The sequence below is a fragment of the Melospiza georgiana genome, chromosome 7 (genome assembly GCF_028018845.1).
Source record: "Melospiza georgiana isolate bMelGeo1 chromosome 7, bMelGeo1.pri, whole genome shotgun sequence".
NCBI lineage: Eukaryota > Metazoa > Chordata > Aves > Passeriformes > Passerellidae > Melospiza > Melospiza georgiana.
In genome coordinates, this window is record NC_080436.1 from 31,907,785 (window position 1) to 31,928,003 (window position 20,219).

At 44.9% G+C, this 20,219-nt stretch overlaps 1 protein-coding gene across 1 annotated transcript; it reads left to right on the forward strand.

Moving 5' to 3' along the window:
- Positions 1–295: 295 nt before the first annotated feature.
- SCTR (secretin receptor) lies at positions 296–20,010 on the forward strand. The gene is given in 15 exon segments (XM_058028072.1): positions 296–358; positions 360–419; positions 422–520; positions 4,009–4,135; positions 8,313–8,423; positions 12,300–12,403; positions 12,698–12,795; positions 13,773–13,905; positions 14,730–14,883; positions 14,972–15,032; positions 15,557–15,626; positions 18,284–18,375; positions 18,469–18,607; positions 18,785–18,826; positions 19,834–20,010. Coding segments are annotated over 15 exon segments (1,530 nt in total).
- Positions 20,011–20,219: the final 209 nt, after the last annotated feature.

The window sequence follows — 20,219 nt, forward strand, 5'->3', positions numbered from 1 at the left end:
CCAACCCGGTTTCTCAGCAGAGCACTTATTCCAGGGCTGTCCTTCCCCTTGTCTGTTTGCCCCTGCCGCTGTGGGGCTGACATCCCACAGGGGAGTGCTGCTTGGTCCCTCTTTGTGGGAGCATGAGGAACGATCATTGCCCAGCGACACCCATCGATAACAGTGAATAATAGCCAGGAAGGGAGGCAGACAGCAGTAGGAACATGTGCTCAAGAGAAGTGCTGCAATTCTTGGGACGCTTCTGCAAAGGAGGAGGAGAGTTGCAGAGGAGGAGGGGGGGGTCCTGTCACTGCTGATGCTCTCTAGAGCTCAGCAGCTGGAGAGAAACATTGGCTAAGGATGGTCAAAGCTGGGAAGGGGAAAAGGCAAGGAGGGAAAAGGACGAAGTGAAAAGAGCTAGGAGCCACACTGGAGAGCATACAAACAGCCTGCTGACCTCTGATGCATGAGGCATGAAGAAAACAGACTGTGATTGACTATGTGGACCATCTGGGTGATCTTCTGGATTTCAGCTGTCCCGGTAGGTGCTCAGATCTATTTATTCCCGTTTGCATGGAATCACATGTTATCTGAGTAATGCTGAGCACCTCTATTTCATGAAGTTGTGGTGTCTCTGTTTAAAAAGATCTGTGTAGAACCTGGGATTTTTAAATTTTCTTCTTGCTTCTGCTTCTTCCTGCACTAACTGACAGTGGCCAGATGACTAGATGCTGGATGCCTCAGTTTCCTCACCTTTATAAAGACAGAAGTGTTACTAGCACACTTTGACAAACACAGCAGGTACTGTGTTGAAGGAGAAAAGATTCAACTCCATTCAGAGAAGCTTTACTGATTTACACCAGCAATCAACCGCTTGAGGGGCAATGCCCACATCTAGCAGTGCCTCCCTGGACTCAGATTGAAGGAATGTGAAGTGATGTTCATACCACAAAGTTTGTCTTCTTTTTTTTAGCTTTATCACTTTACTGAGATTTATGTGGCAGATTGTCACTGCTGAGCTCCAGGTGCTTGGACCAGTTAGAAAGGAGAGTGGAACCTGGGCTGTGATCTCCAGGTGCTGCTCAGGTTATTCAGATTTTGAATGCATATAAAACAAGGGGTGAAATATGTCTAGCTTGGGTGTGAGAAGTTAGGACAGGAGCAAATCACAGTTTCATTGCAACAAATGGAAAAATCAATTTATTTGTCCCAGTAGGGAATTTGGCTCCAACTGTGAGAAAACCTGAGCTCTGCCTAGACATTTTAATTGCAGAGTCTTCAAACCTTTTGCCTTTTGATGATTTTCTGCAATAAAAATTGTGACTGTGATTTTTTTCTTGTAATTTTGGTTTCTTGTTCTTAGTACTACCTAAAGGACTTTGTAAATAGATGTCATTGCTCGGAGTGTCCCCAAGAGCACCTATTTCCATTGGTTCTTCTAGTGATTGAAAATACCTGTTTGGTTTTGCCAGGCATCTTTTGCTCCTTAAATCCTCTTATTATACTAAATCCACTTATTTTAAAATGAAATGGCTGTGAATTCTGGATAATGTTTAGATTCACTCATTTCACACTTTAAAAACTGTGTTAGCCGTTGCTGTCAATGTCGCAGAATTTTGCCTGTTCTAGAGATCTATTAATCACAGTTATCTCTGTTTGGAATGGGATTGGTATCTTGTCCTTTGACAAAATACGAAGAGGGTTTTCTCTCTGTCCTGGTTTCAGCTGGGATAGAGTTAATTTAGTAGCTGGTGAAGTGTCAAGGAGATCACAACTGTTTAAGGGAACTGTTTAGGAAGAGACATAGAAACAGCACGTAGAGGAGCCCCTTTCCCTCCTGGCTCTCCAGCAGCGGGGGCAGGCTGTTCGCTCCCACTTGTGGAGGGTAAACACGAGTGAGACTGAGCGCAGCTGCCGGCAGAGCGGGGTTATCCGGCCGCGCCATGGGAAGCGGCGCTCGCATCGCTCCGCAAACATCCGAGCGCGTCCCCGCCCGCTGCCCCGGATGCCTGCGTTGGCGCGGAGCGGCTCAGGGACAGGCCTGGTGGGAAACAAGGGCTTTAAACCCACCCACACCTGCAAGCCCTCTGCTTTCCCTGGGTAAAAATCCTGTTAGTTGCACTTCTATTCCAAGGAAGGGGTATCCAGCTGATTAGAAGAATGGGGCGGATATCGCTTCGTGCAGGCACTACCTATTGTAATTGTAAGGCACTACCTATGCTGTACTCTGCTTGAACAACACATTTAGTGTAAGATAGTAATGCTGTATTGGATCATCAGAGTGTTCTTCACAACTGTGAGTGCTAAAAGTGTGTGGCCTCACTCTAGTCATAAAGAAATAACACAGAATTTAAATTTTTGAAAGCAAAAACTTTCTTAGGACCCATATTTCTTAAAGGAAAACAGTGCCCACACAATGTAAAGGCTTTTTTAAGATGGAGTATTCCCCTGTTTCTGAGATCATTGTTAATATGATTCCTAGCATTTAGTTTTACATATGTTCAGTATCATCTTAACAACCCAGACTGGTTGTGTTGGCCACTTCAAATGCTCAGCATTCAAATCCTGGCATCAGAAGAGAGTTAGTTTTATATAAAGTCTTTGCATGTGTGATTCCAGAAAATTTATTACATTGTGCAAAACCAGGTGATTTCTAGTTCATTTATTTCATGACACACAAAGACAAGGGAGGAGGATACTGAAGTTAAACCCAAGTTTACACACCAGACCAATTAGGTGAGGTATGACAACACTGCTGAAAAAAATCAATGTTGTTCAGAAATACAACACCCAAAAAAATTCCAGCCAATATAGTGGGAATATTGTCTCTACTGTCTGGTAGCTAAAATTTAATTGTAGAAAAGTAATAGTTCTCATTACAAGGTTTTCAGGGATTGTTCTTTCTCCGAAATCTAATCCGAAAGTGATCAGCAATACTACAAGATTTATTAGGTTGAGCAGTAATGTGATGCTGCAGGGTTAACTTTCTTGAACAAAGAACATAAACAAAGTCTATCTGATAATTTTCAACAAATAGAGCCTGATGACTGGCTTCTGATCTCTTCATGGTGCATGTACATACATATGCATTCATGTATATGTACATAAAAGTTCCATAGTGAGAATTTATAGAGATTTTGGGTTTATCAATTAGAGAGAATTTATCTAATTCATTATAATGGGCATCCACTTGCATTCAGGTTTCTTGTGTCAAAAAGAATAGACACTGGTAAAAATAACTTTTATTCTGAAAAGGGTAAAAATACTTTTTTTTCTGAACAACATAACTGTTAAGACCTTGTCCTGCAAATAATTTTGTAATGATTTTCAATATTTGTCATTTTAATGGTCTGTAGCTATTTGTTTTTTTCACTGATTTTGGTCCAGCTGCATAAAACATAAACACACATAAATTGCTACATCAGGATTAAGTGAATATTAACATTCCCACATGGTTTTATGAGAAAGGAGGCTGGGAAGATATGAAAATGACCTTAGGACAAATTGCCATCTAGATTCTCATGAAAATCTGGGTGAGATTCTGCTTTCAGGTGGGCTCCTGCAGCTACCAGATGGTAGCAGGGAAACAGGCTGGGGTGGTCTGCCATCAGTGGGCATATTTGGATCACTTGTGCCCAGGAAAATGACCTGCCAGGTGTATGGTTTAACACAGCCATGGGTGAGTGATTAATTCTCTGTTGCTCTAGGAGACTCCAGCAGTGTCCTGGATGTTTCTGCAGTCTTTTGGAAGAGCATCCTGTTCATGTACTTAATTTAGCAGAATAACACATTTTTCTCAATGTCAGTAATGTCAGCAAAAGGGAGAAGACATAAACTCAGTCTGTGTTCGCCTGCTGCTACTACCAAAACGCAGGCTGAGCTGGGAAAATTGTCTGTATTTCAAGGAAATATTGCTCACAATCAAGTGGTAAATTTGCATGGGGAATATGAGCATTAAAAGGATAGATTCTGTCAAGATTTTATAAGTTTTAAGAGGAAAAGTGATTCCACTGCTTTTAAAATTTGTAGATCAAAGCTATTCCACCTGTCTGTGACCTTCTGAGTGTCCTGAAAAGGGAGGAAGAAAAGTGTGTGGAGACTCTTTCCTTGGAGGCAAGGAACAGAACGACTGAGAATGATCTGCTCCTGAGCTCAGGTAAAGGCTGAACAAATGCTCATGATAAAAGCTGCTATCACATGAACTGGGTGCCTCAAACTCAGATACCCTGGCATCCCTTCCCATAGGAGGTATGCATTTAGAATACATCCCTCCTTTAAGAGCAGAAAACCAGGTAAGATCTGTTACAAGTCTTTGATAGTGGGATTTTGACCTTACTGTGACAGGAAGAATTGTGGGAACTTTCTAACCCAGTTGCTTGACTGCAATCCTCACAACTAGGGAACACACCAGCAACAAAATCTTGCAAATTGCAATCGTGTCTTCTTGGAAAAGGATAATTTGAAAAGTCACCCTGGCAACTGCAAATTTACTTAACTGTATTTACCTTAAAAATCAATGAAGACCAACAGCCAGCATTTTGATCACGTGGCTTGAAGGTCCTCATTGCTTCCTCCCTGTTCCAAGTTACTGTCACCTAACAGAGTTCTTGAATTTCAGCAAGGATTTATCGTCATACAAAGGAGATTTTTGGCCTGGGAAAGTTGTGGTACTGAGTCCTCATCATGTAGACAGCTTTGCTTTCACAGCTGAGCAACTGGGGTCATGTGCAAGGGATTATTAAACCTTGCCTGTGAACTGCGTGTTATTTCCCCCAGGCAGCTGCTGGGTCAGCATCTCAGAGAGAACACTGGGTGTAGACAACACATGTGACTATTTTTAGTGTGTGACCAGCCAGGATGGGGTTGTGTCACTCACAGAATCCCACACACTGAACTGATTCTGGGTGACTTTTGTGCACTGTAACATGGGCAAGGTTCTTACCAGCATGAGAAGGGAAGGAGCTCCCATAGATGTGCTGTGTGCAGGCTGTCCTGCCCACAGATGGGCTACCATGTGGAGCTAGAGTTAGTTAAGGTATTTTCTTAGTTTCAAAGCCTTCCTCTCTAACAGAGAATGCTGGAGACACAGAACAGTCTCACTATAACCTGGTGCAAGGACAGAACTCAGAGGAAGATCCATTGCCTGGTTTCTTAGGATGCCTTGCGTTTTTCTCTGTTACTGTTTTATGCCTGTCCCTTGCAGACTGATGGGTGTGAGCACAGCTTCAGGGCAGTACAGCCACATGGCAGTGACAGGATACCTTATGGCAGGCTTCCAGGTACTGCACAAGGCAGATCTGTCCCATTGCATGTAAGAAGCTTGACGATATTAATAACTCAGTATAGTTTGTTTCCTTCAGTGAAGAGCAGGTTGGTTTGTCAGCCTGTTTCTTTTTCTGCTTTGATCCTGTGATATGGCTCTAATGTTCAGCTCTGTGTTTCCTTGGCACCAAAGCTCCACAGCAGATGCAGACAAGTAAAACTCCACAGGACCTTGCCAGTGTGGACCTGCACTAGCATTAGCAGGCAGTAGCATTTTACAGATGGTCTTGTTTTATCTCAGGCAAATAGTAGCTTTTCAGCAGAGACTTAATCCAATTTGAAACTGGATCCACACCTTAAAATTCACCCAAGGCCTTTCATTATTGGAATTTTTAAATGAGGTAATTCTACCTAAAATTCTACCAAACTCTAAGAGAGGTTTGTTACCTTGGTAAATTAGGGAGTAATGCTTCTATTCTGGGAAAAAACACACCTGAAAATACTTCCAGCCTTTAAGGAATTTGCAGGCCTGAAGTCCATGTGGAGAAAACCCCATACAAGGATTTCAGTTTGAAGAAGAGAGAAACAAAGCTGAGGAATTCAGTGCATACCCTTAGTGGGTCACACAGAGAGGAATAAAGGTGGCTTTGCAGGGTGTGGGGCACCTTCCACACCTCGTCCTTCCTGCAGCTGCCCCAGAAGCTTTGACTGGCACAGGCAGGAAAATGGACAAAGCAGGGGACAAGCTCCCACCATGCCATCTCTGCTGCAGGGCTCACATCTCTGTGAAGATGGCACAAGCACAGGAATTCTTTGCTGGGGAATCAGGCACGAAGTACCTGAGCAGTGAGTGTTTCTTATTCTCCTGCAGTAAAAGGGAAAAGGGTCTCTGCCCTTATGATAACATTAGCTTGGGAAAGGGAGCAGTGTAATATTAACACAACCCAAGTCACAGTTATGCTCTTTTTAGTGCATGAGTGAGGACAAGGAAGTTCTCTCGGGAGCAAGGAGCAGGGCAGGGAAGCTGCTGGCACTCCTGATCATGGTGACACTGTGTATTGCTGCTGGGAGAAAGGTCTGAGTGCTGCTTGAGGCACATCCCAAAGAGCACAGGGCTCTGTGAGGGAGATGTTGCTGTGCTTTGTCTCCACCCTGAGGCTCTTTATCTAGCCGAGGGTGGGAGACTCCAGCGTTTAGCTATGAGGAGTGGCAAGAAGCCCACCTGCAGAAGAAATAGCTTGGCTGGTTTTTGTTTTCTCTTCCTGGATGGAAATCACCCAGCATCATAATTTTTCCAGGTTTTTCTGTAAATTTGGTCTGATTTTGGGGTTTTGTGCCTGTAGTGTTGGCATGAAGGTTCAAAAAACCAAACAATGCAGCACGTTAAATCGTATATATCACCCAAGGTGAAGCTTTGCTTGCCTTTAAGCTTTTGCTTTGAAGTAAATCATTTCCAAGACTTATAAACATTGGCACAGGGAGGACACGAGGGCTGAGGAGCTGCCTTGGCTGTGAACAGCTCTGTATTTTCAGGCACTAGGACTGTCGCACAGAAGGAAATCAATACATTTCTAGAAATGTAAATATTTTTGTCAGGCTAATGGAGGCCGGCCTTATAAAGCATGAAGTGTTTGAGGAGAGTGCTTGGTCAGCACTTCCTCCCCTTGGCTTTCAGGGAGCATGCAGGGCAGACAGCACACGCCCGGATACAGCAGGCACAGGGTAGTCCTAACATGCTCCAGTGGCCTTTTCCCCCCTGTTTTGTTGCAGAAACCTCAAAGCAGGCTGTGATAAAACCATTGGCAGGGACTGGAAGCAAAAGGGAATGAATCTGAATGAGTTCAGCTTGTACCTGGAGAAGAGCAAAATAAGAAATGGTAGGATTGCAGTTTCTCTGGTACAAAGAGATCAAATGTAGGTCTTCTCCACTAACACTCTGCACCTCAGGCCAAAATTAATCCATGCCAGCATCCAGCACCTAAGCAAGATGTCTAAGTAGAGATCACCATCATACTCAGCTCCATTGGCCCCCAGATGAGCTCCCTGATGCATCTCCACCAGCCCTGCCAGAAGGCAATGCAGTCAAGCTGAGGGTGCAGCTGGAAAAGTCTCCCTCCCTCCCTGACTGTGAGAGAGGACCACGACAAGCCTATCCTTAAAATAAGCACCTAACTGAAATGGGGTGAGTCCGGGCAGCCAAGCTCAGTGAGTGGTCTGATGGCATTGTTCACTTCACTGCAGCCTGAGCACAGTGAAAGAGAGGAGTATTTATGGGAACAAAAGGAAGACATTGATGCTGCTCCTCTCTATCCTTTCCCCAGTATGATGAGATTAGCTCAGCTGGTTAGAGCATAGTCCTACAACGTCTACATGGGTGTGATCCCCAAATGGGCCATTCACTTAAGAGTTGTGCTCTCTTTGTGGGTCCCTTGCAACTCAGAATAGTCTGTGATTTAAGTGATCTGTGGTTTAAGTATCAACCTGGAGCTTTTTAGTCACAGAATCACTGAATGGGTGAGGCTGGAAGGCACCAATGGATCATCTGCTCCAACCTCCCTGCTCAAGCAGGTCATCTAGTTGCATTTTTTCATATGTACAAAAATATTATGTAAGGAAAACATTAGAATGACTCAAAGTGAAAGCTTTAGAAAGAGTGAAAATAAGTTTAAAAATTCCCATCTGATTTCCTTCATCCTTCCAGGGCCACTCAGTAGTTATCAGCAAACAGTTATGTAGCAAAAGGCCTGATGTGAAGTTCAGAATGACTCTAATTGCTATTTGTGTGTCTAGTAGAGACCAGTGGGATCAATGACAAGACTGGGACAAGTCTGTGAACTTGCTGGGGCTGGTTTGAAGCAATCAGGACCTGCTCTGTGCTATCCAGGCCTCAGCAGGTCTTGCTCTGTCTCATCCAGCTTGCTTTTCAGAGCACTGAGCATCTTTGTTCCTGTAGCTGCCTTGGTCCGTGGGAGATGCTTGGAGATGTGTCCCAGTGTCTCATTGCTGGAAGAAGTTTCATGGTGTTGTGTCACTGGAAGATGCTCTATGGTATTCCCTTGTTGTCCCCCCAGGCAGATGTGCTGGAATGTGGGACAACATGAGCTGCTGGCCTTCATCCTCTGTGGGACAGACTGTCAATGCACACTGCCCTGAATTCTTTCAGATGCTGACTGGGAAAAAAGGTAATGCTAAAATGATGCTTTTCTCACCCAGATAGTTTTTATTAAATATTTATTTATTAAACACTTTATTTTTTATTTCTTTATAAAGATGCCACACTCAGGTCTGAACTTCAAATGAATATTTTCCCCTCCTTCTTTTGAAGAACAATAGATACTTAGCAGGTCTGTTTCCCCCTCTAAGGTGAACATGAAAAAGCCTGAATTAAAATAACAAGATCTTTTAAGTGTTTGTGTTTTCTAGCCAGATGGAAAAAAAGTGCAGGAATTAAATGCTATCCTGAAAATCAGGTTTTCAGCATGGTTTCTCAAGGAAAAGGGTTTTCTCCACTCAGGCTCTGTGTTTATTTCTGTCCTTCCCTTTTAATAACTCCTAGAGCCAGTGGCTGGTCCCAGAGGAGCTTGATGGGGACAAAACTTCACACAGCATTAGGTTCACATGAGTTTTGGCAAAACATCCAGCTAGGCAGGCAGAAAAGATCCCCTTTTTTTGCTTTCATTAAGAGGAAATCTGCTCTGGGGATTTCTCTCTTGCCTGTGACAGGATCCATACAAGTCACATAATCTCATGGAAATTCAGGTTTCATGGCTCACCAAACAATTCACTCAAACAGAGGTGAGCTCAAGCAATGTTTTTTGTCCTTTTTTTCTGGGATATCTAAGCTAGAAATGAAGTGAAATTTACTCCCTGTAGACTACAGTAATCATCAGCTATTAAGTAAGCCTGCTTTCTGTTCATTTCTTACTGCTTTTCAGTAATGCCTCAGAAATGTGTTTATGTTTCTCTTTCGGGAGTTAATGATTCAAATGAGAAGAGGGTTTTGCATTCTTCAGTTATAGGGCGCAGATTAATGATGTCCAGTACTCACAGAAAAGCAGACAGATTCATTTTATGGAGGGAGGAACAGGAGACAAAGTATTAGATTGTCTAATAAAGATTACATAACTCAAAGGAGAAGCACTTAGTGCTCTTTAAATGAAATCAGACATGAGCCACTCAGATTAAAATAAAAACCTTGCTACTTTCTGTACACACGAACATTATCTGCCCTTTGAGCCCTTTAAGCTGGTTTAAAGCCAGAGGATAAACTACACAAAGGCTTAGATCGCTGAGGAAACCATGCGTCTGGCATCCACATCAGCACAGCGATCCCGGCCCTGAAATGCAGGGACTGAAATCCCCGCTGGTCCAGCCACTAGAGGGAACTGCTCCCTGCCTCTGGCTGCTCACCGGGGAAGAGAGCAGGAATTTGTACATCCAAAGGTCATAATTACATCTCAGATGTTCGCTCCCTTATCTTGGAGATAGTCAGCTTAAACTTTAGTTGCCCTCTTTATCGAGAAGCTGATTAATAGTAATCAGAGTGACAGTGTTCAAAACAGAGACCCAAGACCTGGTCCATCATCATTAGCATCTTATTTCAGTCTCTGCATCTGGCATTTTGGGTCAAAGTCAGCAATAGTTTAACCTCATTCTCATGGCCACCTTCTTCTTTGGTTTTATACTGTGGTTGGCTTGTGACTCCAGGGTTTATTTACTGCTACAGTCATTGCCCTCTTTGGAACAATTTTGAAAAAGAAAATCAAAGATCTGCTTGCTTCAAAAGAAAAGCAAAGGTTTTCTCTGCTCACCACTCACAAAGCAGATGGGCAGCCACAAATGCCAAAGGCCCATATGTTCAGCCATGTGGATGGCTCTGAGCTCTGCCCAAACCCTGGTCTCTGTGCTCACTTCTAGACTTGGATTTGCAGCCCAGAGTGTCTGGTCCCTTTCTACATAGCAGACCAAAGAAACAAAATTGTCTGGAACCGAGTAACAGAACTGAGCACGGTGTCTTAGGCAAGGAATGAAGGAAGGTGTGACAATCGTGAGGATTCAGGGGCAAAGGCCACATCAGATAGCCCCAGTTCCACAGCCATCCCTTTAGCCAGAGTTCCTTCTTGCCTAGGCAATTCCAAAGTACCAGTAAACACCAAGCCAAATCCTTAGACAGACTGCAGACTCCTGTTTTGCTCTGAGTGGGGCATGCTGCAGTTTCCCCAGTGTGTGTGTATAATAACCTATAACTCAGGTGCATTGTAAAAACTTTCCTTGTGCCCATCCATGTGATGTGCCTGGCACAATCTCTTGTGCAATAGCATGTGCACACCCACACAGAACTTCACCTCCTCTTGTCTGATCTGCTTTGACAGCCTCCAGCACCAAACAGTCACAGGCATGTTTACAAGCACAGTGCTTTGCTCCAAGTTAAGTAAGTGTGTCTTAATAGCTGATGCTGAAGTAGAGAATCTGCCACCACACCACCCCCTTGCTGGGTCCCAAGACAGGCTGGGGAGAACCTTTTGGGAGAGCTGCTTCTTTTCCTGTTGTTGCTGCACTGCAGCAAAACATAGAAAACCTGGCTTATAAAGCAAGCCTGGCCCTTTCAAAGATGCAAAGTTGGAACAAGATGTTCAAAACAGCATCAGAATAATAGTCTGATAAGGACACACCCAGAGCTCTTTCCACTCAGGGTTCTAAGCCTGTTTGCTGTGCCTTGCAGGTTTACAGAGGTGAGTTCAAATCAAGTGCAGACATGCTGTCAGGTCACCAGCATTAGCCCAGAGGTAGCAGGAGCCCCAACTCTGTCCTGACAATTCCAGCAGGGCTCCAAAGAGGATTAACCATTGCCAAACACTGCTGGATACGCATCTCCCTCAGTTTCCTCAGCACTGCAGGGGTGTTTTGCAAGAGTCAGACACGCACCCTAAAGTCCTCATGGCTGAATGTGTGGGAAAAAAATGGACTTTTATGGTGCCCTCTGGCAAGGCTTGTACTAAGAACTACTGCGGGCTTCACATCCCCTTTAAATACCTGCAAGCATTGCCATCACTGCAACAAAGCCAGGATTTCACTCCATGTTTCTGAAGTATGATTCTTACCAGGCAGATCAATGTGATTAGGACAGTGGGAAGTTGTTTTACTTCTTTGTGAAAGTTTGTCTTCAGTACATTACATGCCTGCTAGGGTCGCTTTCTTCCAGTGACATTGTAAGTGGTGTTGGGCAGGACTTCCCACTTCCACTTTAGAGCCAAACATTAATGTGGATAAGTTCAAAACTATCCTGTTCAGCCATGTGCAGCTTGCTGGGCATTCATCTCACTCAGCATTAGGAGTCTAAAAGTCAGACATCCCAGCAGAAAAGGGTCAGACAAACTGTCCTTTGTGGATACCAGTATGAAAAATGAGTTGAATTCTGCAAATGTCTATTTTTCTCTGAAGACAGCCCCAAGGGACACAGTTGGACTCAAGTACTCAGCTTTCCAGAAGTTGAGCTTAAGAGGGGAATTTCTTCCTAACCTTTAATTTGCAAGTAAACAAGGAAATCAACTGCATAAAATAATGCCCAGTGTGGGGAAAAGACTTTTAGTATTCATTTAAATCTTACTGAAAATCTGTGACCATCTACAGTTTTGTGTTCTATTTGGAGCATGACAAACCACAGTAAGGAGGTGGGAGCATTCAGCAGAGTATCAGGTTTGCATGGAGCTTGAATCTGTGGCTGAACAAGTCATGTGTTTGCTGATCTTGGAATAGTGGCCAAGAAACACCAGATGTACCGAGCAGTATTATTTATGTTGCAATTAATAAAAACACATCCATCACAGTCATCCCTGAGTGGGCAAACAATATTATGACCCACACAAGCACACTGGGCAAGTATCAAGAGAATCAGCTCAGCTGCATTTTGCCTCCAGCTATGCAGAGAGCACTGCCTGGGGCAGCACACTCTCCTGGCTCTTGGGGCAACCCTACAAGGTGACTGAACCCTGAGGACAGCAAAGATAAAACTGGAAATGGTCATAACCCATTCTGTGTTTTTTATTGTTGCCACACAGGTTTTGTGTACCGAAACTGCACAAGTGAGGGCTGGTCAGAGCCGTACCCGAGACCTGACATTGCTTGTGGCTACAATGTCAACGACACCACCAACGAGGCCAGAGTGAGTCTGAGTGCCCGTCAGCACAGATCTGCTGCTCTGGGGCCCTGGGGAGAAACAGTTTTAGGAGACACTGATTGATGTTGTGATTTAACCCAGGTGGGGTTATTGCTATTGGTGGTTTTCAGCATGAATACTTCCTGCAAATGATTGGAAGTGGTTGCTCAGGGTGAAATTTCAGTAGCTGATTTTACAAGAAAATGTATTCATTAAATAGGAGGAGGGGTCCTTCATTTGGCATGATCTGATCTCTAGCAGGCAGGCAAGGTAAAGATGTGATTACATGTTCCCCTGCAGCGTTCCTATTTCATGACCCTGAAGACCATGTACACCATCGGATACTGCACCTCCCTTGTGACATTGATGATAGCCTTGGCAGTCCTGGCCTCCTTCAGGTGAGGAGAACCATCTCTGGTTTGTGTTTGGTTGGGACTTCTGATCATCACAGCTGACAAAATCCTTCTATTGACTTTGTGGACAAGCTAAAAATTGAAGTATGTCTGAAAAACCTTTACAGAAATCAGTGACAAAATATATCTCTGAACCTGGTCTCCCAGAAAATGTCAGGGCTGCTTATTATATTGTGCTTTCCTTTTCTTTCCAAATCATAGCTGGATGCATGTTGCAAATGGCATTTGCACCAACTCTCTGATGAGGTCTTCCCCTGATTTCAGTGTCCCTTGGGCAGAGTTTCTTTCTCCCTGCTGCTCTTTTCCCCACTTGAGGCTGTGGCTAAAACTTTGTTCTAAGTGCCACTGCACGGACTTGTGGTAAAGTGTTTCAGGTTTCTATTAGCAATCTGACATGCAGCTTATCTTCACTCATCCCTGTAACCTGGAATTTGTACTGTGCTGCTTATTCAGTGAAATAATTTCCCTTACAGTAAATGTCAGGGCGGCACCTCTGGGCAAAGGAAACCAAACTACTTTGCAGATTTATATTCAGGCTGCACAGCCTCTGGACACAGACTATGTGAAGATTTCATACAGAAAACACTGCAGGCACAAGTGCACTGCGCTGGCAGAATAAATAGATTCATCCAGGTGTGAATAAACACCTTGGGTTCATGTTGCTACAGAAAGGAGGGAGGGATGCTAGAACAAGCATATTGGCATGAAATCCCAATTTTCCTGGCAACATTCAGCTTGTTTTAGTACCTGAGTGGAGCAGATATGACTGTAGCTTTTTAAGGTCTTCTCTAGGATATCCCTCTTGGGAAATGCATTAGTCTTCCTTTCGCAGACAGAACAACACTGTTCTTCATTTGTCAGTTTATCACTACTAAGGGTTGAAACCTGTTGTTTACAGCCACAGGTTCCTTACATTGGTGAGGAATGTCACTTCACTGGATCTCTCTCTCTTGTTTTTGCAGAAGGCTTCGCTGCACAAGGAACTACATCCACATGCATCTCTTCACCTCGTTCATTCTGAGAGCCTCATCCAACTTCATCAAGGATGCAGTCTTGTTTTCCTCTGAGGACACAAATTACTGTGGGGCATACACGGTAACCTTCTGCTCACCAGCTTGCTCCACCCCTCAATTTCCCAGCAGGATCCTAGCAGGATTTAGTGTACAGGGAAGGAATTCTTCATCCCAGCTTTATGTTCATTATGAGAGGTTATGGGGGAAGAGGTATGCTCTGCCCCTTCTCTGAGAACACATTAAATATTGCTGACTTACACTCCAGTGTGAGGCCTGATAGTAAGATATGGCTTGCACTCAGACAGTCTGGGACCTCCCAAATTTTGAAATGTTTTTGCCTTTTTCTTTTTATTGGCAGCAAACTATTTCGAAAATTTGTGTGTGAGGAGGGGTGAGCAACACTGAAGGTGATGGTCAATGGTTTAAACGAAAAGATAAGCATAAGGGAGAGGAACAAAAATAGGCTTGTTCTGTTTTGTTTTATCCCACTGGTTTTTCTGCATATTTGTTGCAGAAAAACTACATTTTGAGAACATTTTAATTTGTCTTTATCAACTGCTTTTCTTGGGGGTAAAAAAAGGATTGACAATACATTCATACCCTTCTCTGAGGTGATGTTTGTGTTACTGGTACTAGGAAGATAGTAATAGTGAAATTCCCCTGAGGCAGTAACCTAAATCCACGTGTCCATGACACTTTCAGTTCTTCTAGTGAGGCAGTTGATTTAATGCATTTAGGATTGCCAGCTCTGCTTTCTTGTCATGTGAACCCCTGTCTCGAGGACACCCATTTAGTCCCCTAATTGCTATAAAATCTCTATTTGCCAAGATTAATTTACAGCTCCCTGTCTCTGCTAGAAGGTAGGAACAAACCCAGGCAGGAGCTAATTATGCTCTCTTTCCTCAGGCTGGCTGCAAGCTCACCATGGTCTTCTTCCAGTATTGCATCATGTCTAACTACAGCTGGCTCCTGGTGGAAGGACTGTACCTCCACACTCTCCTGGTGATCTCCTTCTTCTCGGAAAGGAAGTTCCTCTTGTGGTTCATCGCCCTTGGATGGGGTACTGGTTCTCCCTCAGTGAGGACAACTGGGTTTTTCCTGCCTTTGGCATGGACTTGTGAAGCAGTAACTGCTTTTTGCAATTGCAGGTGCCCCAGCGGTGTTTGTGGCTGCATGGGCGGCTGCTCGGCAGCTCCACGAAAATATTGGGTAAGTGGTGTGGAGTGGGGGAAGCTGGCATGCCAGGGGAGCATGCAGGCCCTGTGCACGCTGTTCCATGGGGTCCTGCTCATTTCTGATTGCTGGGAGCAAGTAAATCAATCAACACCCTGCTGTGGTGGGAGCCTGCATCCTAGTGTGGGTGTGAGTAGAGGTACAGCTGAGCAACCTGAGGAAAACCTTCCAATTCCATTTGAGCATTTTCAAGGCTAGGAGGTATGAATTCAGACCACATGTTTTCAGAATCTGTATTTAACTTTCTGAACAGTTAAACTTTGTTTCTTTCCCTTCTCCCTTTCAAAATTTTGAACAGTGTTTGTGCCTTAAGGGAAGGACTTGTTTCTGTCCCGTGCAGGTGGGCAGTTTTCTGTCAGACATGTTGTACCACTCAGTGAGAACAAGAAATTAGTTTTGTAGAAAAGAGAATAGGGGCCTATCTAAGGTGCAAAACAGACTAAACCTGTTCGAAAAGATACCAATATTTTGATAACTGACTGCACCTTCTATTTTTACAGGTGTTGGGACATTAACACTGATGCCAATACCTGGTGGATCATTAGAGGCCCCATAGTTGTGTCTATATTTGTAAGTCTTTTCTGAGACAAGCAGATTCAAACTGTGTTTTCAAATACTGTGAAGTCACAGCTCATCTACTCAACATGCTTTAGAAGTGTGTTAATGAACTGATCTTAGGCATGTGTCTGAACTGGTGTGACCCATGAGTTACTGCTTAAGCAACTTCTGCTCAGCAGGACTTAGTCAGTAACTAATGCCCCAAAGCTAAATTCACAAAAAAAGCTAGAGTGTCCTCCCAAGAAGCAAGTGCCTGAAGAAGATCAGGTTTCCACATCCTGTTGATTTCACATGAACTTGGCTGTTTTGTGGAAGCTTGTTTTGGACTGTTTCAAGGAAAGCTCCGGAGGAGAAATGAGTGGCTGTACATTTCAGTTTCAATTACTTTTCTGGTCAATGCCTCTCTCAGCAAAGCCAAAACCAACTTGCTTTACATGACCATTGGCTTTTGTTTTCAGGAATGAAAACAGTTCAAAGGCTGCACGCATCACATATTAGTGGACAGCACTGAGGCACTGCTCAGTGAATTAAGGCACAGGCATTGGAACTCAGAGTGAGCCTGCCCAGTGCAAGGCAGCAGTGATGACAAGAGTGGTTTGGTGTGTATAATACTCAGCACCTGTGTTTTGAGCATTTGCTGGTACTCTCCTTCAGAGCCTTAGGTACCAGGAGGCTGGAGCTGCTGCTTGGGATAGTTCTGCCCGATGAAAATGCTCTGGGTCAGACCATGCTGCAATGACCTGTCTGAAACCCTAGAACAGAAATTGGGTTTTCCCAAGTAACCTACTGACACCCCAAGCGAAACCCCAAGGGCTGGTTGAGGTTTTCATGTTTCCAGTAAGAAGCATTTTGTTTGCAAAACACAAACTGCAACACTTGCACTCTTCTCAGAAACCCAGGCAGCAGAGATGGTGGGTTAAAGTTCTGCTCCTATTGACCAGTGAGCAGCCCTGCATCCCCACAAGACAAGCAGCAGACCGCACAAGTGATTTGGGGTCATGGCATTTATTTTTCTTTATGAAACAGCCCTCATGCTAGGAGCCACTGAGTTACATATAAAAGCCAAGGAGACCCAGGCAAGACAAAAAGCACAATCTTAGTTTATCTTATGGTAGCCCCCACCCACTATCGCCTCCCAAGTGTCCTCAGAATGCTGATCCTGCCTTGTTTAGCTACTGAGGGCAGAAGCCGCCTGCTTGACTCTGCAGGTTTTCCTCAAAAGAGGCTTTACTCAAGCCCATAACCAAACAAACAGCCAGATCTCAAAATCCCAGATCTAATCTCTGTATTCCTCACAGCCTTCAGCAGTTGAAAGGGCAGAAAACCAGCACCGATAAACACCTTTGTGCTCCCAGGCTCTCGCTCATTCCTGCGCTGCCCGCGGGCAATTCCTCCGGGCAGGAATCCCAACGCTCCCCCTTCCCCTGCGGTTTTATGAGGGAACAGCGCTGCTCAACCTACACGGCTCTTCCCTGGCCTAATGCGTTAAAAGTCCCAGCATACCCTGACCTGAACCCCCTTTACTCCCCACCACCCCTGCAGTATTTCCTTCCTTCGTGCTCCCCACCTCTAGCTCCCCCCAGCTCTGCTTTCCTCCTCCCTCCCAGCTTCCCCAAACTTCCATCCCTCTCCAGACACCCTCAGCGGCCACAGCTGCTCCCTTTCCATCCGGTAACTTTAAAGAGCTCAGGGACTTAGGGACCTGCTGTGTCTGTCCCATCTCCAGGAGACCCAGGTTTTTTAGGACCCATACCCCAGGCCCTGCTGCCAATGCCCCCAGCACGCTGCACCCACCATGAAGAGGATGCACCTCTGCAATGGTGTTTGCCGGCCCAGGGAAGGGCTAAGGGCCAGCCACAGAGCAGGGTGCTGCAGAAGGGGTACAGCTCTACAAGGTGCTGCAGAAGGGGTACAGCTCTGCAGGCTGTGCAAGCCGAGGGCAGATCAGCCCCAGGTCGCTCCCCACGGGACAGACAGACAGACAGACAGACAGACACGCTCAGGCGGCTCTACCTCCCCTGCAACTCCCACTCTTTGCCTGAGGGTCCAACGAGCAGCAACAGCTATTGCCTCATCTGCACCCAAACTGAGCAGATCAGCATTTTTATCTGATATCCACCCTTCGAGAGGGGGAAAATGCAAAAGGAAGAACTCCAGTGTCGACTCTCTCCTCTCCCCACTTTGAACTACTCTGCCTCGTGATCCCAAACCACAGGGACTGTTTTGAGCAGGGAACAAAGAGCACTCGTAGTCCCAGTTAGCAAGTGATAGTGACAGCTCCAGGGCTGCCCTTTGCTGGCATCCAAAGTGGGGCCAGACTGTGCAGAGGCTGTCAGAACCCACAGCCAGATGGAACCAAACCCATGCTCCTCGTTTCGCTGCACTTTGGTGATTTGCGTGGATAACAAGCCCTGACCATCTCCATAACTAAAGCTGCAGCAAACCAGCAGGGAAAGCAGCCAGCGTCCAAGCCCAGGGTGGAGAAGCAGGAACAGAGGCTGGGATGGGAACATGGACTGAGGCAGGCCAGACCCAAGCCCTCTATTCTTTCTCCCCAAAGTGGCTCGGCTGATACCTGCCAGTTAAAGTGGATAATGGGTTTGTTGTTTGGTGGGTTGCTTTTGTATTTTTGTATTCTTACTTTGGTTTGTTTTTTTTTTTTTTTTCAGATTAATTTCATTCTCTTTGTCAACATTTTAAGAATCCTGATGAGGAAGCTCAGCTCCCCTGAAAAACGGAGCAGTGATTTCAACCAATACAAGTATGTCCCTTACATCCCTTATAAGACATTCAAGGCCACCTGAGCATTTCTTGCTCCTTCTACACCAGCTTTTCCCTCTATTTTCATTCTCAGGAGACTTGCAAAGTCAACACTCCTTCTCATCCCTCTCTTTGGAGTCCACTATATCATCTTTGCTTTTTTCCCTGAGGATGCAAGCAGCGGCACAATGGAAATTCAGCTCTTTTTTGAATTGGCTCTTGGATCATTCCAGGTAATATTTGACAAGTTATTATTTCTTTAAAATAAGAAAAAGAGGTAGAACATATAACTCTGCAGCAGACTTGGGTTTCCAATGGCAAAGCCAAGCTGTCTGATTTCCCTTGAGATGCCTCATCCCCATTCAAAAGCTGAAACTGCAATCTGTGACCACGGTTCTTTTATCTTTTAGGGCTTTGTTGTGGCTGTACTTTATTGTTTTCTTAATGGTGAGGTGAGTTTCATGTGTATAACATTCTTTTTTATTGCTGAAGCATGCCTCATTAATCAGTGGGATACATCCCCCAAAGAATTACATGTTTTGTCTGAGGGTTCTCTTCCCAGCTACCTAACATCACTCTTGAAATTCCTCCTAGACCAGGCAAGCCTAGGTAATTGTATGCCAGATGCAAACTTCACCTCTCAACTACTGCAACCCTTTCATAAATCAGATAACATTATTAGTGTCTGGGAACTGAGGGTGGGAGCCCGTCCCTCACACAGTCACACTGACAGCCGATGGTTCTGACGTATGACACCATTATCTGCCACCCCATCCATGGCTGCTTTATTTACTCAGTCCTTAGGAGGGAATTTATCAAAAGCTAGGCCCAGTCCAAGTTTATTAGGGTTCTTATAAGGTAAAGCTTTTGGTAGAGGGATTGTTTCCATTGTGGTTGCATGACAGCTCCCAGGCTTCTGGGCCAGAACTTGCACTCTGAAATGCTGCTGCTGGTAGAGGTGGGGGGAAACATACAAACCTGAAAGATGTAGAGCTAATTGGAAGGGGGAAAAAAAGGAAGCCAGTGCCTAAGAAAAAGTCACTTTGAAATAAAGGAGGGTTTTGAAATACTCTGACTGATCTGTCAACAGGGTTCAGGAAAAAAAAGTGGTTTTGAAAAGAAATCTACATGTTTAATTTTTTTTACTTTAGAGTGCCAAAATGTCCTGGTTTTATATCTAAAATTAAAATTCTGGAAAAATGTAAACCAAAGCCTTCCTAAGGCCAGCTAGATTCTGTGAACAGTTTCACCTGCAATTAAATAGAAAGTTGTATGGCTGGAACAACAGTACCACTAGAAGTGTCAAGAAACAGCCCTACCTTAACCCTGGGGTTTAAATAACTAAGCCCAAACCTTGCCAAAGGTAACCCACTCTCATTTTCCTGTTACGCTGCTCTCTGCACTGCAGGGCTCCAACATAAACTAGCTGAGCTAAGTATTTTGTGGCCTTCCTACCTAGGTTCAGCTGGAAGTTCAGAGAAAGTGGAGGCAGTGGCATTTAAGCAAGCACTGGCGACAGCACCTCAGCACCTCGGCGAGTAATGGCGGCAGCGGCTTGACGCAGGAGATGCAGATGGTGAGGTCCAGCCCCGCAGAGCACAGGAGAGGAACCCTCCAAAGGTCAAGTGTGCTGTAACTCTGTGCACCTGAGGGTGCCCCCACGCTCAGATACACACGGGCTGGGCTGGGAGCCCTGTGTCCATGTCCAAAGCGGGACTTGGCTGTGGATCAGCGGTTCTTGGAGCACATCTCTTCGTGTATATCCTGTGCAGCACCATGGCTATTCTGCAAAGCAAAATGGGCCCAAATATTATGCTCTTCCTTGAGTTTCTGCCCACGGTAATT